Raw genomic sequence first — 27,492 nt, 5'->3', positions numbered from 1 at the left:
AACCACAGGGTTCACTTCATTCCTTACCAGCTTCTTAAAGCTCACTCTCTTTATTGCTTAATAGTGTCTTAAATAAAAACAATCATTGTTGGGCGCCTGGGTGGCTCAGTTGGCTAAGCGACTGCCTTCGGCTCAGGTCATGATCCTGGAGTCCCGGGATCGAGTCCCACATCAGGCTCCCTGCTCGGCGGGGAGTCTGCTTCTCCCTCTGACCCTCCTCCCTCTCATGCTCTCTGTCTCTCATTCTCTCTGTCTCAAATAAATAAATAAAATCTTAAAAAAAAAAAAAAAAAACATTGTTTCTATCACTGTTGTTATTGTATATTTCAAGCAGAAGGATACAATTTGATCTCCATTATTCCATCTTGGCTGGTTGTGGAAGTCCTATATTATATTCTTAATGTTGATAATAAACAGATTTAAAAAAATTGTATCTCATAGAATTAAAGACAGTATGTACACCTTCTAAATTCTCAGGCTAAAATGAAATTGAAAATAAATATATTTATAGGACTCTAGCTTGTCCATGATACAATATCTATCAAAGATAAATGAGTTCACACACAAAATAAATGAACATAACTTTTGAATATATACAAAAAAATTCTTAAAGAAATACAAATTAGCAAAATTCAGCAATATATTAAAATAACATGTCATGACCAAGAAATTGAGAATAATCTGGGAAATCGTTAATATAGTAGCTCTCTTGTAAAGAAGTGAAGAACATGGACTTTGATTTTAGACAAACCTGGTTAAAATCGCACTTACGTGCTGTGTAATTTGGGGTATGTTCCTTAAGATCTCTGATCCATAGGTACTTTTTCTTTATTATAAAACTTACCTCATTGGTACTATGAGAAGAGTAAATGAAATACTGTATCGATGCACTCAGCACAGAAGTTTTGAATGCCACATATTTTTAAGTTACTTTCTAGAATTGCATGAAAATTACAAAATTAGGGGTGATCTGCTACAATCTTTAACTCTCCACATTGATTTTTTTCAGTGATGTGAACTCAGATTTTACTCTGCACATTCCCAGTTTAACAAATGTAGATTCAAAAGTTAAAGGGCTTGGGGTTAGGCATAAAAGCATTTTATATATCTAAGACACTATTATATTATTAGATCACAGGTACAATTTGATAGTTCACTCAGACATTTATAAGACATGACTGAGCTCTAACTGCATTCTGCACATCCACTTACAGCTAATATGAGTACTTAGTTCATGATAACTCAGTGTCTTGTATCCCAGTCAAGAACAGATGGCCTCCTTTAGAGTAGTTTCTCCTTATTGGAATCATTTTGGACAATAGCTTTTGACTCATTTAACTAACTCATAATTCATGCATGCATTAATTCATACACATAGTGAATAGATACGCACTGATACCCAAGAAACACTACCCAGCCCTACGCAAAGTGTTGAGTGGGATACAAAGTAGCATATTTGTTCTTAAGAAAGAACAACATACAAAGAGAAAACAATAATATAAATGAAAAATAGTGTTATAAAATAGAAAACACAAGAATCAAACTAGATATCATGGCAACTAATAAATGCTGAGCTCGGATGAGGAAGGGCTGTGGGCTGTGGGCTGTGGGCTGGAGCTGTTGGGTGGAGCTGCACATAGGAAGTGGCTGCTGAGCTGGGATTTAAAGGCTGAGTGTTAGGGACACCTACGTGGCTCAGTTGGTTAAGCATCTGACTCTTTGATTTCGGCTCAGGTCCTGATCTCAGGGTCCTAGGGTCCTGGGATGGAGCGCCACGTTGGGCTCTGTGCTGAGCGGGGAGTCTGCTTAAGGATTTTCTGTCTCTCTCTTCGTCTGCCCCTCCCCCTACTTGTGTTTTCCTTCTCTCTCTCCCTCTCTCTGAAATAAATAAATAAATCTTAAAAAAAATAAAAAAAGGCTGAGTGCAAGGTGATCCTGTGGATATAAAGGTATGTGAGAGGAGCACCATGATGTGAGCAAAATCAAGGAGGCCCGAGATACATCCCACCCTGTTAGAGGCAATGAGCAGACCATGGTTGGCCCGTGTGGCTGGTGTATATTAACCTGTGGGAAAGTACAAGGGGATAGGTCTGGAAAAATCAGTTCAAGTGGAAGATTTTATTCTGCAAGCACTGAGGAATGTGGGAGAGTATGCTGACACCTATGCCAATTTCCCCTCCTTCTTTGGTCATAGAACTTCCTAGATCAACAAAGTGTTTTCTGGAACAAAGACTATCCCCTCTCCGCCTTAGAGTTGTGAGATGTGAATGGACACGATGTGTGTTTCTGGATATGCCCGTAAAGGGAAGAAACATGTTTCCTCCCATTCCACTTTCCCCTTTCTTTAGCCTATATGTGGAAGTAGAGTGTGCCATGTGGGACCATGTGAGCTGGGGAAATGCCCTAACACAGCAGAACAGCGGGAGAGAAGGGCTTGACTCCTTGGGCTACGCACACATGTGTGTTTTGTGAAATATAAACTCACTTCTGTTTTGTATTGCAGCCACCCCTGGGCACTGAGCTATTGCTTCTCCATAGTGGACATTTAGTCAGGCAAGACCTAGGATGGCCAGTCATTTCACACCTTCATTTAGCCCAATAAGCCATATAAATGACACATACACAAACGAGCTGGAAAGCTCTGTCTTAATTAAAACAAAGAACTCCTGGAAGTGTTTGAATAAGGAAGTGTGTTTTATAGGAAGTGAGTGACCGGGGCACCTGGGTGGTTCAGTCGGTTAAGCATCTGCCTTTGGCTCAGGTCATGATCCCAGGGTCCTGGGATCGAGTGTCGCATTGGGCTCCTCGCTCAGTGGGGAGCCTGCTTCTCCCTCTGTCTGCCACTCCCCCTGCTTGTAAGCTCTCTCTCTCTGTCAAATAAATAAATAAAAATCTTAAAAAAAAGAAAAAGAAGTGAGTGACATATAGCAGGTCAGTGTTGCCTGGGGCTGGGAATGGGGATTGTAGGGTTTTATAGCAAGCAGGCATGCGGTAGAAATTTTTGAAATGATGAAATATTCTATATCTCAATTGTGGTTGTAGTTACACGACTATATATATTTATAAAACTAGTACTTAAAATAAAGTTGATTAAAGAAATTATTTTAGGGGTGCCTCGTTGGCTCAGTCGGTTAAATGTCTGACTCCTGATTTTGACTCAGGTCATGATCCCAGGGTCATAAGATCGAGCTTCACAAGCCAGGTTCCCCACTCAGCGTGGAGTCTGCTTGAGATTCTCTCTCTCCCTCTCCCTCTGCCCCTCTCTTTCTCTCTAAAATAAATAAATAAATAAATAAATAAATAAATAAATAAATAAATAAAATCTTTAAAAAAAACGAATTTGGCCATGTATGTGTGCGAGATAGATCAATGGGAGGAGACAAGAGGTGGGAGAGGAGAGAAATGTATGGCTTCAATCAAAGTTGTAGATTATTTGGACTTGTTCTGGGAAATAGTAGGAAGAATGAAATTAGAAGAAAAATACTCATTTTGAAGGAAGAAGTACCAGAATTTGGAGACAAATTGGTCCTGGAGATACTGACTGACATGGAGGAGGTTTTGGCTTTTCTATGTAAGGCAGTAGCTGAGCTTCCCCACAGGCGGATGGAGATGCCATGTCACAAAGTGGTGAGGGGAGAAGGCAGAGCATTGCCACTTACTAGCGAAAAGCACTTCCTAAATCTCTCTGAGTCCCTCTTCTTCATTTGTAAAATGGGGATCATGATGCTGACAGATTGCAAAAAAGTTGTAGAGAGCTGAGAAATCTGCATAATACACCTAGCACCCTGGGGCCTGGCCCCTGGTAGGCACCCATGAATGCATGAGGTGGAGGATGATTGCAATAACATATTCTAAGAGAAAATAAATGAGTTTTCCAGATGGTATGACAGACTCTCCCATACATGCTTCTAAGAGATGCTTGGAGGTGAGGAAATAAGAACTCAGTTAATAGGAAAGATGAATCCGCTTGTAAATCACAGGATGATAATTGGAAGGGGGGTTGGATAAGCAACACAGCTCTTGGCAGTATTTTTTTTTTTAAGGGGCAGCTCCTTTTGCCACAGAAGATTCAGTGGTATATTCATTTCTCTTTTCTTTACCTCGCTTGACTCATTCATAGGAGTGGGAGTTCAGACAAAAGGAAGCTCTTGTAGCATCCTGCTTAAGATTCTCCTCATATTAGATTTGGTTTTCAGCCCATTTTCTGTCAGGCTTCCTGAGATCAGAAAGCAATGCATAAAAATTCTCAGGCTCGACAGTGAACTCTCTGAGCTCCAGACTGGAATTTACAGCTGCCTGTAGACATCTCCATCTGCATGTCCTGCAGGCATGTCCAACTCAGTATGTCCCAAACCAAACTAATTTCCCTCCCACACACCCACTCCCCCTCCAGTCTTCTATCTAGGTGTACCATTGCCAATTTACTAGCTATAAAATCTAGAAATTTCAGGTCTTTTACTTTTCATTCCATACTCAATCTGCTGCCTATTTTTTGTGGATTCACCTTGTTGTAATCTGTTGTATGCATTCCACTTTTTTACTTTCATTACCCTGGTGAGGATCCTTCTCTGTCCAGGACCACAACAACAGCAATCTAGCCAGCCCCCCTCCAGACTCTGGAGTGTTCTAGAACTCCGGAGTGGCCAGTACCTACACAAGATAAGGAGTGGCCACGCCACGGGGTTGCGTAATAGCTGCACCCGTCTCACAGCCACCAGTCTCTCACTGGCTAATCCGCTTAAATTTCTGAAAGGCAAATCACTTCTGAAAATACTTCAATGACCTCCCCCATTTAGCTTATGAAATGAAGTCCAAAAACCTAAATTTCACCCATTTCCTTTCCCATGGTAGCTCTTCAAGCATCCTGTGCTCTAACCACATCAAAGGACAAGCTCTGCCCCCCAAGTAATATATACTTTTTAACTTCAGAGTCATGGGATGTTCTCCATGAGTTAGCGAAACACCACTCTTCCTTCCTGACTCAGCTGGAAAGCCACCTTTTTGATGTAGCTGCCTTACTTCCCCTCTTCTCCGTCTCCTCTTCCTCACCACGACCCCCCTGGCCCCGCACTCTGTCTTCTCCTATGAATTTTATCTGTGACCAGCACAAGTGTCTTGCCACCAGGTTCTACAGTGCTTGAGAACAGACACCATCTCCTATTGTCATTTCTGAATCTCCACGGCACTTTGAATGGACTATTAACTAGCCTGAAAATCTTAAATTTTTGCTTTAAAAATGTGGTGATTTTTAGAAAAGAAAGCTTTTGAAAACTCCCAAAGAAATACTTAGCCATTTTGTTTGCAGCATAGCCAAACAGTGAACTCCCTCAGCGCTCCCATAGTCAATACACTTTTTAAGGTCTCTGGCAGTTTTATTGTCCCAGCTGCCCTGTCACTGTAAGAGGCTGGTGTGGACCACCGCTGGAAATGCCATCCGTTCACGTCAAGCCAGCGCAGTCTGTATAAGATGACTGCCTAAATTTATGCGGGCTGTTCTAGAGTACTGAATCAGGTCAAGATAGCCGAAGTCTAGAAATGTGGAAATTCACTTTTATTTATAATTTGAGGATTTTTTTTTAACTGAGGTCAACACAATATATGCTTTTTCTTTCTGTGCCTGAGACATATCAACAAAAAAAAGCAGGCATTCAGGGGCACCTGGGTGGCTCAGTCGGTTGAGCGTCTGCCTTCGGCTCTTGGTCCTGGGGTCAAGCCCCATATGAGGCTCCCTGCTCAGCGGGGAGCCTGTTTCTTCCTCTCCCTCTGAAGTGAAGTTATGGGGAGGTGGGTGTTGAGGAAATAATAAAAAGGGATACTTTTGGTTCTGATTGTGCAAAGGATTTACTCAGTTTTCAATTCAATCTATGGAAGAGATCAAATCTGGCAGTTGATTTCAAATATTGCATTTCTTAGACTCGTTTTCTTCTAAAAATTGCTTTAAGAGCCTGGGATGTAAAAACATTGAGAAGATAAATTAGCATGAATGTGCATATTTTTATATTATAGCAAACAGCCGCATTATTTATCATTTAGCTCAAAAACAAACCTGAAAAGTAAATGGGCATCTTTTCATCTTTTCTCACTGAGGATACATCCTCTTACAGATTAGTTCCAGAGTTTGGAAATCATTATTGTTACTTTACTCAGTCATTTCTTCTCATATTTCTCTCCCCTTGCTGATCTTGTTGAGTGGTAAAAGTGCTTATAATGTATAAAAGTTATATACAGGCAAATGATGACTCTCTAGAAAATATTTATTGACACATTTAAATTTTCTTTACATTTTCTGAGAAATAAACGTAACACACAAAATACAGTAAAATGCACTCTCCCCATTTCAAATAAATATATTTTACTCTTGTAAAAAATTTAATAATCTGTGTAATTCACCACAGTATCTTAATCAGTGAAATAAAGCAAAGAATATCTCTAGTTAAATTGTCATTTATTTTAATGATTCTCACGACATTTTGCTGGAGAAAAGGAACACTATTCTCTGTAGAATTATATTCATACTTGCGGACTACTGCCTCTTGTTTGGAGAAGACAAAGGTAAGCTCACTTTTAAAAAGTGTTAGTGTCAAAAAGAGCCTTAGTTTGGGAGAAAGGTAGCATCCAAGATTTTGCTGAATGAACTACATTATGTGTAAGCTTTCTTGTTAATACTTCTTAGAGACGAGGCTACATTCTGAATTATAATGATTCCTATGCATCACACAGGCAATTTTCAAAATTAGTGGTTAAGTATTTAAATTAACAGTTATGTACGTAATATAAGCCCAAGGTGGAATTTCAAAGCTCTATTAACAGGAAAGGTTAAAAATAATGGTGCTATACAGGACAAATTTATCCTTTTCACTCACGATTGTTATTCTTAACATTATAAGAACTGAAATCTACTGAATTATACAGACTTAACACAGACTCTTATATACACATAGATCCCTGATCAGTTTAAGACAATGTGTTAATTTGCTCTTGTAAGTAATAAGAATATTTTAGTAACCAGGAAAAAAAATCACATTTAGGTAGTCACCAATCTTCAGAGTTTTCTTATGTATAATCTACCCACTCTCAAAAGAATATGTCACCAAGCAACACAGTTCATTAACACTGCCTAATTTCCTACGTTAGAAGTTCACTGGTGTTTGATATACTAGCAAGCTTATGGAAGTAAATCAAACTTTACTGTAGCTCCAATTCCACCATAGCATAACTTGTTTACATGGCTTCAGAAATGATGGTCCAACTATGCCATCTTATATAGGCTATAAAGTGGATATTAGGTCTTTCCTCAGCATTATAAAGGGCATCAACCATTGTCCAGGTGGTGACTTATAAAATGGAAATCTTCCCTCTTTATTTTAAAGGGTAGAAAATTATATGCTTAGTCATTCCTTTATGGCAACATTTTTATTTCTACACATTTCTGAAACATATAAGTATGTACTCAAAAATTCACAAGTCCACTAAAATAAATTTGTGGTTTCCTTCTTTGACATTCTCTATAATTCCTCCATCTCAAAGTGTGTAGTAAAGCTGTTTGCCATAGATGTGTGTTCAAAGATCCTCGACAGGCTTGGTTTCAACAGTTCTACTGAGTGACATGACAGGTGCTGAGTCGTGTCATTCTTCAGGGACATCATTTGGTCTGTCCCAGGCTCCCTTCTATCATAATAGAGGGCCCAGAGCAGAGTAATGGTGAGAATCATGGCCAAGATTTGTGTCACTCCAATGGAGATTCCCAGAAACCTTAGCACCTGTAGTTGTTTGGTTCCTCTCAAAAAGGAATACATTTTCTTCCCACAACCCTGTAAAAAAAATAACACAGGATTACTCTGGGGGTGTTACAGAGGGTCAAAATAATGAAAACAAACTGTATCAGTTAATGGAACCAAACAACTTGAATCATAGAAGTTTAACTCAGTGACTCTCAACAGGGAATGCCTATGAGAAACCAGAGGGCAGATGGAGGTGAGCACTTTTTGAAAAGCCTGGCCAGGTGATTCTGATGAGCTCTCTCCTTCTTCTGTCTTCCTCACAACCGGAAATTGAGGACCACTGGCATAAAATACAAGTAGAGCAGGGGTTGGTAAACTCTTTTTTTTGTAAAGGGTCAGATAGTCAATCTTTCAGGCTTTGCAGGCCATATGGTCTCTATGGCAACTGCTCATCTCTGCCACTGTAACCAGAAAGCCACCATAGACAGTTTGTAAATGAAAGCACATGGTTGCATTCCAGTGAAACCTCATGGTAGGCCAGATTTAGGGCCATAGATTGCTGACCCCTGATCAAGACTGATCCAAATTTTCAAAAATAATGTTTCCTTATTATTATTTGTATTCACTCTTAGATGATAGCTCATTTGGTCAGAGACTTTTCCCCAAGGATCAGGAATGTTTGCCCAGTCTACTGCTAAAACATGCTGGTGGGTAGAAGTCCCATCTCTCCCCCTTCTCCAACCCCACATGCATACACTTCTGCCCACTGCTCGTAGAAGAAATACACATAGAGGGTCTTCTGCCACGACATCAAGTTCTAGTTCCACCAGGTAAGGGTTTGAAAGAATCGTTAGCTCCCCTACACACTAGAGACACCTGACTTCAAAAGATAAGCAAGGTTTTTGTTTGCTTGTGTTTAGTTTTAAGTATAAAAGGCTAAGGAGTGCCTGTGATAGGAGAGAATCCTGAAAGAAGAGAAGAGGGGAAAAAAAAAGAAAGAAAAACTATAACCAAGGATCACAGGAGTGGTGGGGCAAAGGGAAGGAGGGAGAATGTGACTAACAACTGCCAAAAGTCACTTCTCCAGTGAACAAAGCCTAGAGAACGTGCCATGTCTCCATTGAGTCCACAACAAAGAAATGATAATTCACTCTTCTAAAGGGAAGCTGATTCTAAATGAAGGTGAAAATCTAGGAAAGAATTTTATAATAATAAATTTCAAGAACTTTGAAGATTCTGAGATTTTACTCTATTTGGAAGCAAGCTAATTAGCCTGTCACAGTTTCATGGACTTCTGGCAGAAGACAGAGACCAAAGATTTTATTACTCACAGCAACAGCAATAGCCACAGTATGTGCCAGTTCCTCAAGATCTGGCAACACAGAGACAGCCAGATGATGCCTGTGTACACAATGGGCTGCATTATGGAAGAGAAACCTCAAGTTTAGGGAACCTTAATCTTTCATAATGGGCAGTAAACATACTTGTCCTTTGCTTTGAAGAAAGACATTATTATACTGGACAGTAAATAAACCCACCCTTTTCTCTGGAGGGAGACACTATCTCTACCTTCAAGGCTGTTTTCTGTGCAAAAACCCTTGAAAAGAGGGGTGCCTGAGTGGCTCAGTCAGTTAAGTGTCTGACTCTTGATTTTGGCTCAGGTCATGATCTCAGGGTCATGAGATCGAGTTCTGTGTTGGGCTCCAAGCTCAGTGTGGAGTCTGCTTGTCCCTCTCCCTCTGCTCCTCCCCCTGCTCATTCTCTGTCTCACTCAAATAATAAATAAATAAATAAATAAATAAATAAATAAACTTAAAAACCACCCTTGAAAAGATAGTCCAAAAGAAAGCATCCAGTGCTTCTACTCACAAGACATGCAGAAATGCAAGAGACCCATGGAAAATTACCTCCCAACAAAAAGAACTTGACTTTTCAAAACTTTTCTTCTGAGTTTGTGGTAAACAGTGACTTGGTCTCTTTACCCCACTGAGGCAGTTACTTGAATAAAAAGAAATTGATAATTACTTAGAAAATTGCCTCCTTGTGGAATCTCCAGATTCCACAAAGAACTCAACTAAATCAAGGAGAGCAAGACTACCGAATCAGTTGTTAATTTGTGCATTATTTTGGAGGAGAAGAATGAATAATACCTAATTCTTAGATTTCCAAAGACATTGATCAGTAACTTTACTCCAGTAAGTCATTATTCTCAAGAAGCAAAAAATCATGTAAAACTAGTCATAGACATATTTCAAGAGCTTTTTCTGGTCAATCACGTAATGCAAATTAACAGCAAAAGATTAGCAAAATGTCATCAATTTTACCAAAAGCGAAATTAAAATATTTAAAATTTAATACTAATTAACACTGGTTTAATAAAATCACTTCTCTGGCCATCTTACTTGTTTAATATGCACACCAATATGCATGTACATGCATGCATACACATACACGCACACGTATTCTGTGTGTCACAAAGAAAATTCACCGAAGTTCAAATCCTTTTCAAAGCGTTTCATTCAGCTAGTCTATCAGAGCCAACTCACTCTTATATTTATGTGTAATTCTCACAAGCGTCCTTGCATGACACAGGATAGAATAATAGTTAAGATCATGAACCACAGAGCCAGAATTTTGAATTTCAAATCCCTGTTCTCCTACTTATAAGCTATGTGACTTTGGGCTAAGTTACTTACTCTCTCTGCTTCAGTTTTCCCATCTCAAAAAGATAATAATAGTGCCTACCTACCTGGGATATTGGGAAAATTAAATGAATAAACACACTTAATACTTAGAGTGGGGTCTAGTACATGGTAAGAGTCCAGTGGGTGTCAGCTCTGATCTGGTGTGTTGGCCCACAAAAGATTAGAAAGCTCAAATTAAAATAGATAGAAAATCCATGAAAAGCAAGTATGAATGAACAAGTACAAGGTAGATCACAGAATTGTGTCACCACTGAGTACTGATGCGACAACAGCCCTTGCTCATAAGAGCCACAGTGGCTGCTGCTGTTTCTCAGGATAGCGAAGTAATCGTCTAAAATGATTATTTGCTACTGAGATATTGATCACTACCCTTCTCATGAAGCAGAGAGGTATTTAATATAGTTTGGAAAGGGTCACCTTAAAGATAGTCAAATTTAAAAGGTTTAGCTTCAAACATCTGGAGAATTAATTTATACGGATACATCATTTAACCTCATTGCCAGTAGCAGATCACCATATCCATCTTTAGGAAAAAGAAACTGATATGAAATGACTGTGGATAATGTTAACTCCTTCCCTATATTCTCAGTACTTAAAATAAAAATGGATGTTTAATAAGTAAATAAATGATTAGTTAGAATGGACATATCAATAATCTGGTAAGAATAATTAAAATGAACTCCAGACTTAAATGTAAACCGTTCAAGATATACATATGGTGATGTTTCAATCCTGGGAAATGCTTTAAGTCGATTATCATTTGAGTTTTACCTTTTCAGTAGTCACTGCTACTTAAATTTTACCTATATAGCTCTTCTTTTGTGAGAATGAGGCAGCATTATCATGATATATAGTTCTTCTTATTGGCATAAGATCTCCTGCCCCTTTTGACTAATTCATTCGAACTTAAAAAAAAATACAGGAAAGGTAATGTTTCTTTTTCAAATCTGTGAGTAAAATCAAGCAGAGATTGATAACTGAACTACAGTCTATTGTGTTTCATTATTTTGGCTTTGGGGAAAGTCTGTTCTAATTATATTTTAAACAACCACTTTATAAAAAAAGGCATAGTAAATTATATCATCCAGGATGGTTTGGAGGATGCGATATACTAGCTAACACTGAATGTTCTAGAGTGGGAGGGGACTTGAGAAATTAATGAGTTCGACTTTCTATCCTTTAAGAATGTGGCTAAAAAGCACTTCCAGAACAACAGTGGCAAAACTGGCAGAGAAACGACCTCTAAATAGTCTCTCTTCCACATAAGCAATGAAAGAACTAGCAAAATCAGCTTTTTTAGAACTCTGAAAATTAACCAATCTTGTAGCAATCTGAGGAGCATTATTCAAGAAAAGTACCTAAGTCTCAGAACAGCAAGCTCTGTCACATTTTAATTAGCCCTCTCCCAGCCCCTCTCTCCAGCTCCGCAGTAGCCTTGAAAATCAACAGTCCATAATTATGGTGAAAACCAGTGGCCTGGAAGCCAAAGGCAACAGAATAGGATTGGAGCTCCTTCAAAGCCCCATTTGCAGAGAATTGTCATTATTTGTCCTATCTCCTGGTTCCCTGGAAGACCTCATTTGCAAGGCTGTTTTTCTTTGAACCTGAGTTGGAGCTCAACCAGCCCAACAGCCTTTTCCGAGGGTGTTTGTCAGAAGCAACCAGAGGAACACTGAGGTTGCCTGAGGCAGTGCATAATAATTGCACACAAGGAGCTAGTCAAAATGCTTAAAAAGAAAATCTGGGGGAATGAGAAGTCCCCAGGGGCCTTGGCAAAGTTCTGGGATACTTGTGGGGATCTGCAAAGTTCCACACGTGAGTCGGGCTGTGCTCCTGCCCAGGGCTGTGCACATGCTAAGGAAAGACCCAGGAAGGCACTAAGATCTTACCTCTGGCTAACTTTGAAGCTCTATGCACCCTTGACAGAGACTGGGAGGCTTACTGGTTCCAGGCATCAACTGACCCCTAAGTTAACTGAGCAGACTTCAGTGCCCACACATGACAAAGAACACAGAGTTTATAGAACTAGTTCAGGAAAGTTATTAAGGAACAAGTGAACAACAACCTCAACAAACTCTGGGCAGGCAGGAGAATCTGATTTCCAGAGTTGCCACATTTTATTATTTAGAATGTCTCGTTCTCAACAACAATAACAAGATGTGCAAAGAAACAAGAAAGGAAGGCTCATATACACACAAAAAACACCTTCAAAGAAAATGCACTTCTAATGAAAGGAATTCCCTGACTCACTAGACCATCCTGTCCACACTTGAAAACACTAATTCTTCAACTTTTCCTTATTGGAACCTGTCTTCCTAATAAGATGTGTTAGTCCTGGTTCTGCTCTCAGATGATCTCTTTTCCATAAGGTGGAGAGCTGTATCTGAAGCCATCACTTTCTCTTGAATTATTCTCTTCTCCAAACTAAATATTCTAATTCCCTCAAGTTTTCTAAATATATACACTGCATCAGCCTACTGAGCTCTTTCTGGATTGTGCTGATTTGGTCAATGTTTCTCTGAAAATAACACTGATTTTTAACTTTAAAAAACTAAAAATGCTGTAAAATATTAAGACAACCAAGGCTGTTGTGAAGGTTTGGATCCCTGGCAAAAAGTTTTTCAGGTTCCCTAGAAGTGTGGACATGGGATTGCATCACATGACACATAGTCAGGACCTGACCTCCTTCCAGATCTCGGAAGTAATCCCCAAAGATTATCTCTGCGTCAAGATGGGCAAGGGTTGTTTATTCAAAGCAAAGGTCTTAGGATCCTCAATTTTTATAACAATATGTCAGCCCTATCACTACCTCAGTTAGTTTACAGAGCACATAGATAACCCCTCAAACAAGACAGAATTTTAGTACTTAAGTTTGTCATTAGAATTCATTAAATACAGGGCCGCCTGGTGGATCAGCCAGTTAGCGTCTGCCTTAGGCTGTGGTCATGATCCCAGGGTCCTGGGAAGGAGCCCTGCTCAGTGGGGAGCCTGCTTCTTCCTCTCCCTCTGCCCCTCCCCGTGCTTGTGCTCTCTCTCTCTCTCATACTCTCTCTCTCTCTCAAATAAATAAAATCTTAAAAAAAAGAATTCATTAAATACAAATCTCTCTATACTGCACACAATTTAATATTTTTTGATGATGATCCAGAAGGCACTGTAGCAACTTGCAGAATATCAGGCATCACACTGAATATCAGTGAATCATCTACACAATTACTTAAAGTTAGGGATTAACTTCCCAAAAGAACATTCCTCGTCTTGAGGATAGTATTTTCCCAGATTCCTGTATAAGCACTGTATAGAAGCACTGTTCTCCTCAGCCACTCTAAACTCTTCATAGAAACAGCTCCAGGGCTGATGGTCCATTCCACATCATCCTCAGATACTCAATCTGAACACAAGTTGTGACCTTATTTTCAGCCAGTCAGATAATCATGCATAAGGTTTACACTTTCCAGTGAAACTTGGACACTGTTGTTGAAAACAAGACACCAAGTCTAGAGAAAAAAACATACAGATGTGTCTCGATATACTCCATTGTACTATTCATAGAGACTTAGTTGCATAAACAAACATTTCTGTTGAGTGAGTCAAAGAGGAAACAGAAATGTTAGAGTTCAAAACTGCATTCCATTTCACAAAGGGGGTTTTATTCAGAATTGGAAAGAACTTAATTACACTTACTTGCTTTTCTCAAAATAAAATACTCTAAGTTGATTTACTTGAATATTTTTCTTCCTAAACAAAGCTATGTTAGTCCTACATTAGTAACTTCAGAAAATTCAAAATTATGAATAAGCGTAATGGCTAACCTACTTTACTTGCTGAAATATTAAAATTCTGGTCAACTATTAACTGTAAATAATAACAGTACCTTTTTACCAGAGAAAAAAAATCACTAATCCCTATATTTCCTAGAATCTATTGGAAGGCATGTCAGGATGCCTCATTTCACTTGAGGAAATGATATACTTGAAATTATGCTCTGATCTAGCTCCAAAATGATTTTCTAAAATTGGAAGAACCCCTCGGCTTTTCAGTACTCAATATTCACAGGCCACATAAAAAAATTAGGCAGACTTCTAATCAGCTTGTGAAGATAAAGTATAAATAGGTGTAGGTACCACTACATGCCAGTATTGATATTTTTCTAATGGATGTTTGGTAATACACATGACTGTCAAGTTTGAAATGACTGTGTTAATTATCAGGTACAAATATATAATCTTCAGCCTCATTTCTTCTAAAATTAAAAAAACTGAATGCAGTTCATGAGTCCATGAGCTTTACACAGGTTGAACCAAATGTCCTCCACTGATAATCATAAATGCTTCAGGGAAGAAATGTTTCTTTTAAAAAACAAAATTAAATAGCAAGTAATAAAATTCACCATGGGACGTTCTGTTCTCTTAAGAATAAGGTTAACCAAACCCATGCCTAGGAAATGCAGTAGAAAAAGTCTTCCTATTTCTTCCTATTCCTATAAAAAAGATTTTATTTTTACTTTTTTTTTTTTTAATTTTGAGAGAAAGAGACAGCAGAGCAAGAGAGCAAGAGCAGTGGGGAGGGGCAAAGGGAGAGGGAGAAGCAGGTTCCCTGTTGAGCAGGGCTGGATCCCAGGACCCTGGGATCATGACCTGAGCCGAAAGCAGACGCTTAACCCCCTGAGCCACCCAGGTGCCCCAAGTCTTCCTATTTCTTAATGACAGGCCCTCATATCTTGTTTAATTCTCACTTTATCCCCATTGGATAGACAGAATCACCAAATTTAAAAGACTGCATGTACGGAACATTTTTCATTTTTACAAAAAGATGTGGTTGTAAAGAGACTCTGGAGTCAGAAAACCCAGACAGCGCTGTTCTCGCCCTGAGGCCAGCTGCAGCAGTGGGCACTCCCTGACGGAGGGAGCAGAAGCACATTTACAAGCTGCTCCATCAAACAGTGTCTCTCACTGGGCCCTTTGGCCACCTAAATTGCGTCTGTAAGAAGTGGGAAGGTGTTAAAACAAGTGAAGTGGGAAACCATGTGAAGTTCCCAAAACCTTGACCTGAAAATCTGCTTTCAGCCAGCACAAATATATATAACCAGAAAATGCATACTTTTCCTGTATTGACTTGCAAAACTGGGTGCAAATTGGCTAGTTAAAAATCTAATCATAGATCGTTAACTGTTCTAATTACTTTAATAAATACATTAATATATTACAATTATTGTCATTACTGTCATTAGCTACCACCATGCATTGAAGATTATTGTTTATTATGTGCCAAGTGGTTTGCTAAGCATTTCTCATTAAGAAGCTCCATTTATCCTTGTACTACTAGAATGAGGTAGGTACTATTATTATCTCATTATACAAATACAGACTTTGAGGTTCACAAGTGAAAAACACTCAGCTTGTTCCTCACCATGTATTCCACATCTCAAAACTTTAGTGCCTAAAAATATGGGCTTTGAAATCAAATAGATCTGAGCTCAGTCCCTGACCAGCTATTACATGGGGTTAGGTCACTTAGCCTCTTTTCTTATCTGACTTTTCTCATCTGTAAAATGGAGAGAATAATACTGTGCCTTAATAGAAATATTTTAGGGCTCAAATAAGGTCATGCATATTTATAGAGCTGTATCAATGTGTATCTTACTTGAAAAATCCAAGGTGTCCTTTCCAATCCCTAATTTACTTTACCTCTCAGCTATTACTGGTAGTGTTTACTGTAAACAGGCACTGTTCTAAGGGCTTTATAGATGTTAATTCACTCTCCAAACAAGCCTGACCCGGGTACTTTGGTTATCCACATTTTGCCACTGAGAAAAATGAAACCAGAGACACGAAAACCTTGCCCAAGGTCACACAGCTAGTAAGGGCAGAGCAAAGATTAAACCTCCAGAGCCTGGCTTTGGAGCCCAGACTTAACCTCTGAACCACACTTCTTCACTGTTCCCTAAAGACCTCTCCTTCCTGAACTTCCAGGACACTGCTTTCCATTTCTCCTCTGTCTCCAACAGGTGGGTCTCCTCCTCTTTCCCTCCGCGGTGCCATGCCCCAACTTCGTCCTCTCCTGCAGATGTGACACCAGATCTTCGTCGGACCTTCGATCCCCCCATGCATTCACTGCCTCGTCTACACTGACGATACCTTAATAGAAACTGCCAGTGCCCCCACCTGCTCCAGTCTGTTCTCCACTTCTTTTTTTTTTTTTAAAGATTTTATTTATTTATTTGAGAGAGAGAGAATGAGAGAGAGCAAGCACATGAGAGGGAGGAGGGTCAGAGGGAGAAGCAGACTCCCTGCCGAGCAGGGAGCCCGATGCGGGACTCAATCCCGGACTCCGGGATCATGACCTGAGCCGGAGGCAGTCGCTTAACCAACTGAGCCACCCAGGCGCCCCTGTTCTCCACTTCTTCACAGTAATCAGTGCTGTCTGTGGGAACACAGCCTCCCAGAGACCCCACTTCCCAGCCTCCCTTGCAGCTAAGCAGGGCCACGGGAGCCCTCGTCAATGGAATGGGAGCAGAGATGATGAGTGCAGCGCTGAACGCGTTGGAGCGTCTTCCCACGCCCTCCTTCTTCCCACTGCCTGGAACTGGAGAAAAACAGGAGTAATTCTGGAAGACAGGTATTAAAAAAAGATGAACGTGTCTCACCATCCTGGGTCCCTGGAGGAACCTATGCAGCCGAGCTGCCCAGCAGCCTGGCCCCCCGGACCAGTTTACGAGAGAAAAATAGACTCCCACCGTATTCAAGTCGTTGCATTTGGAATGAGCTCTTTCCCTGTGTAGTCCGCACAAAATCCACATCTCTGCCTGAATTAGGTCTACCAAGTGTCATCTCATGTGTGACAGGTTCCTACCTCTGCTCCCCGCCTGGAGACCCGGTCCTCACCTCCACTCTGCTTCACAATGCTGACACAATGATTCTGACGCACAAATCTACAATTGTTACTTCGTGAAGTACTTCTTTCGGGTCAGAATATTATAATGGCTTTCTTTGGCGTAAAAACTCTAAAGGCAATATTTGCAAGTCTTCATTAACAGAGCACAAGAAGAGAAGTGGAGCAGTGAAGAGGTAACAGGAAACCTGCAACGGAACTATGTCGGGAAGAGAGGGAAAGGAAAGAATACATGCATGTGTCCACCTGAGGCAAAACTGGCAGAGTGGTTCGAAGCCCGATTAGATGAAGCAAAGCCTGAAGATAAAAGGGATTTTCCCCCTACCAAGCACAGACTGGTCCTGCAGGGCTCTGGATGATAAAACAGACATCACCCCAAGTCAGAGTCAACCCAACCCCCACTGACAGTTGCTGAGGAGATAATGGAGTCAGCCGAGAGGCAGGAGGGAGTTTCTTGACTTCATATAAAAGAACCCCAAGAATGGAACTTCTTGGGGATATTCCATCTCAATAACCACTGAGCCTGAAAGCTGCCTACCGTTCACTCTCTGGGCAGGAGGTTCTGTGTGTGTTTATCTGAGAAGGGAGTTTCATTATTAATAAATCGGAATCCCGCGACTACTCAGTGCTAAGCCTTCCTTTCATAATAATGCCTCCAATTTGTGAACGTGGCCTGCCTTTCTGTGTGGCAACTACTCACAGACTTTACCATAAAATGCATGCAGTAGCAGGACAGCCAGGGCTCTTCCTAATGCAGTGCCTGCCCTGTCCAGCCCTGCCAGGAGGCCCCCCTCCCGCCCCATGCTCCAGCTGAGCTGGAACTTTGCATCGCGGCCTCTTTGCTTGCCCCAGGCCCTTTTCGGCCCCATGCCCCTCAAATGTCTTCTGCATGTGGCTAGCACCTGCTTATCTCAATGAATGACGAGCCCCTCGTGTTACACATCTCAAACATAAACACAATGGTAATTAAAGATTGCCTACCCTGTGTCTGGCTCCTTCTTGTGCCCCCATTTGGGTTCATCTAATTCCTATCTCATTCGAGCCACTGATGTGCAGATCATTACTATGCAGACTTGACTAACTTTATGTTACTGAACCTGGCTAGCACCTGGTCGGGGACCTAAGCTGTTACTACTAGCGTCCTGCCTTGCATTTCTCTTTCAACACTCGCCCCTCATTTTGTTTAGCTTTTTTTGTGAGTGTGGTGATTTACTTGGTCGTAAGAAGAATCCTAGTAGTAATTTAAGAGCAGGGTTACCTGGGAGAAAAATAATCAATCTCATAACTATGTAGAACTTGCCAGAAAGCCATACATACCCCTATCCCCCACCAACTCCTTTTGTATCTACAACACTCTGTCATGTCTCTACCGCAGAGAATTGCTAAGGAAGTATTTCTGTTTAGGATGTTGTGTGTGAAAATTATAAAATTAAAGTTGTTTCTATTAGTCGAAATAGATATATAGTATTGACTCACCTTTCTAACTGTTAACAGGAGAAGAGTGTTATCAAAAAGTGTTGAGGGCTGAGATGCTGCCCAGAAAAAAAAAATGGTATAGATTATAAAGCAAATACCATTTGCCAACAACAACAGGGTACGAAGGAGATAAGGAAGAACAGGACTTCCAATCTGTGAGGGAGGACAGCATGAATTCATGACTCTCAGCTCACATAGCAGATAACACACAACAGAGAGAACAAAAACTTAAAATGAACCATCCTAGGGGCACCTGGATGGTGCCGACAGTTAAGCATCTGACTCTTGGTTTCAGTTCAGATTGTGACCTCAGGGTCCTGAGATCGAGTCCTGCGTGAGGCTCTGCACTCAGCACGGAGTCGGCCTGAGATTCTCTCTTCCTCTCCCTCTGCCCCTCCTGCTTGTGCTCTTGTGTGTGCCCACAAAAAAATGAACCATCCCACATGGTTCACTGTGAGCTGCCCCCACCTTTAACTGGGATGATGTGGGGGAGCATCCCTATATGTCCATGTACCTTCTGTGAGCACTACAGATCTATACATACTTTTCACCATCTGGGTTCTTCATCCTGTAAACCAAGGCTCAGAGAGATCACATCCCTTCACTTCCATGCTCCCTGCCTTTCCCTATCACCCTGTTTGTAGATGCTTTCTCTTACTCAGAGAAGAAATAAACAACCACCTAAAGAGGCAGAAATGGTTTGGGGCAAAATTACTTGTCACAAAGGAAATCATAAAGAGTATTTGCTACTCAAACCCAATACCACATGGAACATAGAAAGACTAACTAAGGGTCTAAAAGGAAAGTGTTCTGGAGGCACTCAGCTGTGTGGAAACCATCTCTCTGTCCAGCCCTCATATAAACTGCTGTGAATACTATTTTTCTGAAGAAGCAGTCAATATCTTTTCATAGCGGTCTTTCTTCTAACTACAAAACAATGTGTCTATGGGGATACATTTTACTTCACTCTCTGTTCCTCTTTGTTTTACATTTTGAGTTGGTTCATGTGAAGTAGGGCCTGTTGTGAACATGTTTACTTCCATGTAGTTTTCTTAGGTGGCATACAGAGGAGGAAAATGGCATTTCAGTCCCTTTGAGGAGATGTTTATGCTTCATTTCACATCTGGGGTAGCAGACACTGCAACTATCTCTACAACTGTGGTTCTTCAAACTTTTAGGTATGAAATCCCAAGAAAAGTTGATGAAAGCTGTGGATCCTAGTCACAGAAAAAAAGGCACATAAAATATTGAAAACAATTTTAGCAGTATCACCTTTCCCTTGAAGCCTGTCCAGCAAGAGCTTAGGTCCACGGGCAAGAGATTGGGAGTCCCTCTCTGCAAAACCTTTTTCTCTGCTAGCCTTCTTTATTTTTCTGTCTCTCTGGTTTTTGTTTTGTTTTTTCCTCCAGATCAGGTCTAGACAGAGAACTTTAGTAACGATGTGGTAGAAAACTCAGCCAGTGAGAGAAGGAAGAGATACATCCCAGTCCTGTGTTCTACCAACTTCAACTTGGAGTCTGATGTTTTGCTGAGGCCAGGTCTCACACCTAGTATCTAGAGAGTGTGGTTGCACAAACAATCCCAAAGAACAAGGTAGTCAGCAGTCAGTAATCACTGGCCTAGGCTAGCCCTGGGTGGGCTTTTGCATTTGTAGTTTCTTAGGGTAGAAAAAAAAAAAAATTCTCCAGTGGATCTTTGCATGGCTGCATCCTTCTCATCTATTGCTCTCAGTTCAAATGTCACTTCCTAAAAGAGAGGGTTCCTAACCATCCTAAGTAGCTCCCAGGCCAATAAAACCATTCTCCAGCACACGACCCTACTTAGAGTCTTCAAAATGCTTTTACCACTGCCTGAAATTATTTTTTATTGCTGTGTTTATCTCGCTAAATGTCTATTGTCCTAACTAGAATCTAAGTTATACAGGAGGGATTTTTGTCTGCAACATTCTCTGCTACATCCTCAGCATTTACAATAGCACCTGGAGCCCAGGAGGCACTCAAAAAACATTCTGACTTAATGAATGTGATGGAACCAAATTGATGATCAGAAATATTTTCATCTGCGATATTTACATCTACACTTTTATACAAGTGTGTAGCTCATTACAGGTATTGGAGGACCTGGTAACATATCCAACAATATCTCTGATGGGAACGTTTCTAAAATGTGCGATTGTCGCTATATTTCTGCTCTGTCATTTTTCATAGGTTCCAAATGTGTCATAAAATATTATTGGGTCAGGGACCATGCAGACCACCAGATGGTTGCGAGAGATTTATTTCCTTGATTTCAGACTACTGAAGAAAGATTGCAGGAAGAAAGCCAGTTCTTATCTCTGAGCTTACAGAATATGAAAGATAAAAGGGACCTTGAAGTTCATCGAGTCCAGATCCACTCTTAATTCAAAAACCCATCCTGGGGCGCCTGGGTGGCTCAGTTGGTTGGGTGGCTCAGTTGGTTAGGCGACTGCCTTCGGCTCAGGTCATGATCCTGGAGTCCCTGGATCGAGTCCCACACTGGGCTCCCTGCTCGGCAGGGAGTCTGCTTCTCCCTCTGACCCTCCCCCCTCTCATGTGCTCTCTCTCTCATTCTCTCTCTCTCAAATAAATAAATAAAATCTTAAAAAAAAAAAAAAACCCATCCTACCCCCCAATGACATGGTTATCTGACCCTGACTTTAATATTTTTAGTGATGAGACACTCATTATTTTACAAGAGAACCTGTGTCACAATTGGACGGATTTTGGTGAGCAAGGTCTTCCTTCTATTGATTCAAAATTTCCTTCCTGTAACGTCTGGCCCTTGGAGCAACAATGAGTAAGTCTAGTTCCTGTTCTGAATGATGAACTTTGAAATATTTGAAGACATCTAAAATATCTCCCCTTAGTATTTGCTACTTCAGAATAAGCAACGTAAATACCTCCAGCTGTCCCTCACTTGTTCCTCCCTGATAGACCCCTCATCTTCCAGGTGGATGGTCTCTGGGCACTCTTCAATTAGGAAACATATGTCCTCCAGGGCAAAGTGGAATTAAGTCTTATTTTTAATGATGGATTTAATTGTACTTGAGCCATAAAGCTACTAAGTGATCCACTTTTGTAAGTCAACTATGCATATAATTATGCACTATATCATTACCAATACCAGCATCTGTTATTAATTATAAAATGTAAAAGCAGATTTACTCTGATGTAATGAACCTCCATCTCTGTGGGAAGTCTGTCTAAAGAACATCTCGTAACTGACAATGCCAGCCTGCTACTGAAAGTCTTTTGATGAAAATATGAAAAAGCCTTTCAGATAATCTGGTTCTTCAACTTGCACACGCACAATCATGTGGCTTCTTTCAATCTCAAAATTCATGGAATAAGCAATTATAGACAGCCTGAAAGTAAAGCATTCCATGATAAATACTACTAGTGGAAATAACCTAAGACAAACTGGTAAAAATGAATTGCATTTTTACAGCAAGAAAATTTTATCAAATGTTTAATTGAATGCCTTTCAACTAAACAAAGTACAGTTGAAGTGACTGTCCATATTCAGACTTTATGGGAAGATCTGGTAAACTGATTCGTGTTCTGACATTCTTATGATCAATGTTGGCTATAATCATATTAGCAGTATTAATCACTAAAGAAAGTAGAGATTATTATATATGGTGGTGTAGCCCAGTGATTTCCCATATTGACTTGCCACCCCTAAACACTAACAAAAGTTCACACTAGGAAAGTTGGATAGGTGTCAATCCACCTCTATACTTACACCTCTCTACTGTAATCACCTGTGTCTTTAAAACCTAGTAGTGAGTTATAATGTATTTGGATATCCACAATTATGTTTGCATTTAATAATATCTTGGAAATATTAAGCACTGTTTTCTGTTTTATGGAATGAACAGGGCTTTAACTGTTGAACTTGTTAGTTGACCGTCCTTATTTCAGACTTTCACCCAGAAAAAAAGATGTAGCATAATCACGGAGAACTCAGAGACATCGACCCAATAATTCTTTGATATCTTTTCAAATAAACAACCTGAGTAATTCAGTTGTTTCAACGATTTTTGTTATGAGCTGTGTCCCCTCCAAATGCGTATGTTGAGGTCCTAATCCCCAGAACCTCAGAATGGGATCTTATTTGGAAATAGACTCATTGCAGATATAATTAGTTAAGATGAAATCGTACTGAAGAAGGGTGGGTCCCTAAAGCAATATGACTGGTGTCCTTATGAACAAGGTGAAATCTGGAGATATATACAAACAGGGAAGAATTCCATGTGAAGGTGAAGGCAGAGATTGGGGTGAAGCTTCTACAACCAAGGAACAGCAAAGATTGCCATCAAACCACCAGAGGCTGAGAGATGGGCACAGAACAGATTCTTCCTCACCCCCCTCAGAAGGAACCACGCTTGCTAACACCTTGATTTCAAGCCTTCTAGCCTTCGGAACCATGAAGCAATAAATATCTGCTGTTTAAGTCACTCACTTTGTGGTACTTTGTCACAGCCGCCCTAGGAAACTAACACAATTCTGAATCTCTTAAAAAATACTTGGCACACTTCTCTGTGGCATGTCTTCAGAGCCCAAAGCACTTTATTTTGGATATGCTTAATGTGGCGTAGTCTTGTCCTCTGAGATGAATTTTTTAACAGCCAAAAGCTACACATATCTAAGATATAAAGATGATGGATCATTTGTGTACATAATCCACCATCTTTTTCAAATAATTTACACCATAAATTAATGAAACTGATTTTTGTGCATCTCTACAACTGACTTTGGCAGCCTAAAAGATGTTTTGAACAATAATAGTATTTCTAGGGAAAAATGTATAACCTCCTAAGGTAACCATCTTGAAATATATATAAAAAGGCATGTTTTATAAATCATGACATTCTGTTTTCAAGTTTCACTCTTTATAGCTATATTATATACGTGTGTGTGTGTGTGTGTACGTGCATGTATGGATGATATATTATGAATAGTGTGAGTTGTTAACTTTATGGTAAGCCAGAGATTTTCAATAGTGCTTTCTGATACCCAGATGCTCGACTGGAGATGTTCCTGGGAAATGATCCCAGCCCCGTGGCCTGAGCACCTTCCCTTCCATTTGATTTACATTTTGATCTTCCTTTCTAGATCAAGACTGCAATAAGATTTTCTGTGATGTGGGAATGTCTTATATCTGCATTGTCTGATACAGAAGCTGCTAGTCTCAAGTGGCCTTTAAGCATTTGAAATGTAGCTATTCAACTAAGGAAATGACATTTTAATTTAATTCAGTTTTAGTTTAAATAGCCACATGTAGCTATTGGCCACTGTACGGGATGGTGTAGTTCTAGATTTTAATTTGAATTAAGATTCTGCTGCTAACAAAGTTCGAAAATCACCACTAAAAATGAAGGAATAGGAGAACTTCTGCTAATAAAGGAATAACTGATGATTCAGATAAATTCTCCCAGAAAACACAGCCATGCAACTTTCCTGGGCATGTGATGATTGATTTTAAACCCAGTGAGCATCTAACTCCATTAAATCTGCCAACTAAAACTAACATCGCTGATCATTAGCCAGCAGGGGGAACTGAAGAGTAGAGGACAGCATTTTCCCTGGAGAGTGGGATTTATTTATTTATTTATTTTTCCTACATACGTTTTAGTCTGTGTGGAGGCCCTAAAATACATATCCTGTCCGGGAACTCCAAACCTTGTCTTCCCGAATATCCAGAGTTCTTTACACACCCTGCATGGACCTGTTTTCAAAGGATCCCTAGGAGGCAACAGAAATTGGTTCTACACAGTACAGTTTAAAAATCCAGTTGATTCTAAACCTAGTCTTTCCCAATTTCCTTTGTTAACATGTGATAAGGTTCAGATTTTTATATTGATTTTTAGCTTTATCCTGTTTCTCCACATACCAGAGAAAAATTTTTTAAGGGCCTTTATATTTAGAAGGGGAAAATTTCATTGCCATGTTGTTGATTCTTTACTTAAAAGTCGTTATAAGAAAATATGCATGATAAGTTAACCACATATGGCCTTACCTCTTGATAAAGGTCACTGAGATCTTCCTGGTGGGCCTGTTTGGAACATCCTGGGAATTCCCTAACACAACAGGAATCCGGGGGCCAGTCCATCTCTGTCATTTCCAGCCAGTCAGTGAAGTACACCACTCCACAGCACTTAAACTGCAAAAGAATGACTGGTCAGGCTCAGAAACTACACAAATATTTTCTTAACTTACAGAAGATTAAACGTTAGATTTCTTAAATTTTTGTACCCAGAGCTAAACTCACTTCTGTCATCACCTAAAGATATGTGTACATTCTATATTGACGACAGAAATGTACGAAGGACTCCGTAACGGAACAATTCTGAACAATAATGCTCATAACCCCAGAAATCAGATGAGGCATGACTGAGTCTTTCCCCAACTGTACAATCCTCTACAAGTGATCAAATAGCAACAGAGTCAATATGCACAGTAACAAAACAATTAGCTGGACTTTTATAGTTATCATTAAACCTCTAGTCACGAAAGATTAGTTGATCAATTTATTTGTGTATCACCTAGTTACCAATTTAACTGCTTAACAAATTCAAAAATTAAATTAAAAGTTTTCGTAATCTCTGGAGAAAGAGTCGTTGACCAAAAGCGCACATCACAAAAATTACCCAACTTGAATTCATTAACCAGTAAATTTTTCAAAAAAATTTTGAGATATAAACACAGGTTTAGCCAACACATGTTTATTTAACTGAATGAGAGTCTTGAAATAAAGTATCATATTCTGTCACCATAATCTCAGAAGAAATGATGTGTCTTTAGCTTGAATAAAATTGGATTTAAGAAAAACTATGCTGTGTTTTGTTCTTTTTTGTCTCATTTCACCAAGTTTTAGCAAAAACTTTCTCTGGTCAAAGTTTAGAAACACTGCTTAAGGACATATGTAGATTAGATTAGAATAATTAACTATGATAATTTTCTGCCCTTGGGTAGAGGGAGTTACTCTTCCATATAGTCAAAAACAAGAACTCTGGGCAATCACTGAGAAGAACTTTGCCAAGAGTGTCTGGCTCTACAAATTATGTAGCCCAACAGACCAATCTGGGTCCAGGATTAACACCGTATCATAAAATATCACAGTCCACCATTTCAAAATCCAACTAAAATCAACTATGGAGAATTCTGAATTTCTCGTGTAAAATGAAACACAGAAAACACTAAAAATGATTTTACATTTTTCATTTGCCTAAATAACTTTTAAGAAGAAAAAAACCATCTTAAGAGTATTATAAATGATGAATTACTGATGTTATGAGTAATACTAAAACTTCTGGAGAAACATTTTTTATATTTTTAGTATTTTCCTTTTATAAACTTGTTCTAAAAGCTACAGATATGCCATAAACATCACACATTAACTCAAACATAATTTGACATTATGCATTTTACATAAGTCATTGAATATCCATAAAAAACATATGTAGTCAAAAAGACTTCACCTTCCAAAAATCATAAACTACTACATTTCCAAATCAGGCTTTTTAAGTCCTTGCGCTCAGAGAAAACCGACTTCTCTCATTTCCTAACGACATGTGTTTTTCTATGTTGATGACAAAAGTACAGTTCTTGGAACTCAAACTCCATCCACAATAGAACAGCCCATTTATCTGGCCTTGTCAGGAAATGAGGTGCTCCACAGAAATGACTTTTCCAAATAACTTAAGCATATCATGTTCAGTGCCAGATATATATTTTTTTAATTTTAATAAGTCACTGAGATATTTTTTCTTTTTACATAGTTGTTTTTCTTTGTCAACAGAAGATACTAGATTGGTAGTGAAATTTTCCCTAAAACTCCCCTACATGAACCCACCATTATGCCACACACAGGACTGTGGTCTACATCTCCTTGCAGCTTTCCCACCTCCTTTAAAATCACATTATGAAATAAAGCCACTCTTGCTAGCATTGTGTCAAACTGGAAAATACCACCACCATTTTACCTACAAAGGAAGTGAGGTTTTCACAGGTCAAATAACCTGTGGAGACCACAGACTAGTGTGTGGCAGAGCCTACTTACTCCAAAGCTTGTTCTCCAGCCATTATGTTAAATTAAATAAGTAAACACATTTTTAAAAATCAGTTTTTTAAAAAGATATTAAAGAAAGATCCCTAGGGCTTATGTGAGTCCTGTACGGTGAGGTACATGCCCAGAACGGCACTGAAGGAGTCGTCAGGACAAATGGGGCCTGACGAGGTCACTTTTAGCTCTACAATTTATTTTGGGAGCCGGGTGTTGTGGGTTGAATTGTGTTTCCCCCCTCCCAAAATTCATGTTGAAATTCTAACCCCCAGAATGTGACCATATTTGGAGAGAGGATCTTTAAAAGGTAATTAAATTAAAACAAGGTCACAAGGGTGGGTTCTAATCCCATATGATGGATGTCCTTATAAAAAGAGGAAATTTGAACACAGACATATATAAAAGGAAGATGATGTGAAAACCAGGGAGAAGACTGCTGTCTATAAGCCCAGGAGAGAGGCGTCCGAAGAAACCAACCCCGTACACCTTGATCTCACACTTCTAGCTTCCCAAATTGTGAGATGATACATTTTTGTTGTTTCAGCCACCCAGTCTGTGATCATTTATTTTGGCCACAGCCCTGACACACTAACACAAGAGGCTTTAAAAAA

General features: G+C 39.7%; 1 protein-coding gene across 8 annotated transcripts in view; it reads right to left on the bottom strand.

The window, feature by feature from the left end:
- Window positions 1-27,492, bottom strand: part of TSPAN12 (tetraspanin 12) — a 290,076-nt gene that overhangs the window by 219,538 nt on the left and 43,046 nt on the right. For 4 of the 8 annotated variants that reach the window (XM_045864349.3, XM_045864348.3, XM_045864347.3 and 1 more), the window contains 2 exons: window positions 24,836-24,979; window positions 6,234-7,811 (listed from right to left, as the gene is read on the bottom strand). In XM_045864349.3, the coding sequence (XP_045720305.1) occupies window positions 7,506-7,811; window positions 24,836-24,979 (450 nt within the window). In that variant the 3' untranslated portion in view covers window positions 6,234-7,505. Of the gene's footprint in view, window positions 1-6,233; window positions 7,812-24,835; window positions 24,980-27,492 lie in introns of those variants that run through there. The other 4 variants (XM_064575014.1, XM_064575015.1, XM_064575016.1 and 1 more) reach the window with 1 other exon arrangement.

Source organism: Mirounga angustirostris, unplaced genomic scaffold (assembly GCF_029215605.1).
Source record: "Mirounga angustirostris isolate CCGP_5_RB_7025 unplaced genomic scaffold, mMirAng1.0.hap1 SCAF_12, whole genome shotgun sequence".
Classification (NCBI taxonomy): Eukaryota; Metazoa; Chordata; class Mammalia; order Carnivora; family Phocidae; genus Mirounga; species Mirounga angustirostris.
The sequence above is the reverse complement of the archived record's forward strand: the minus strand, read 5'-3'. Positions and strand labels throughout refer to the sequence as shown.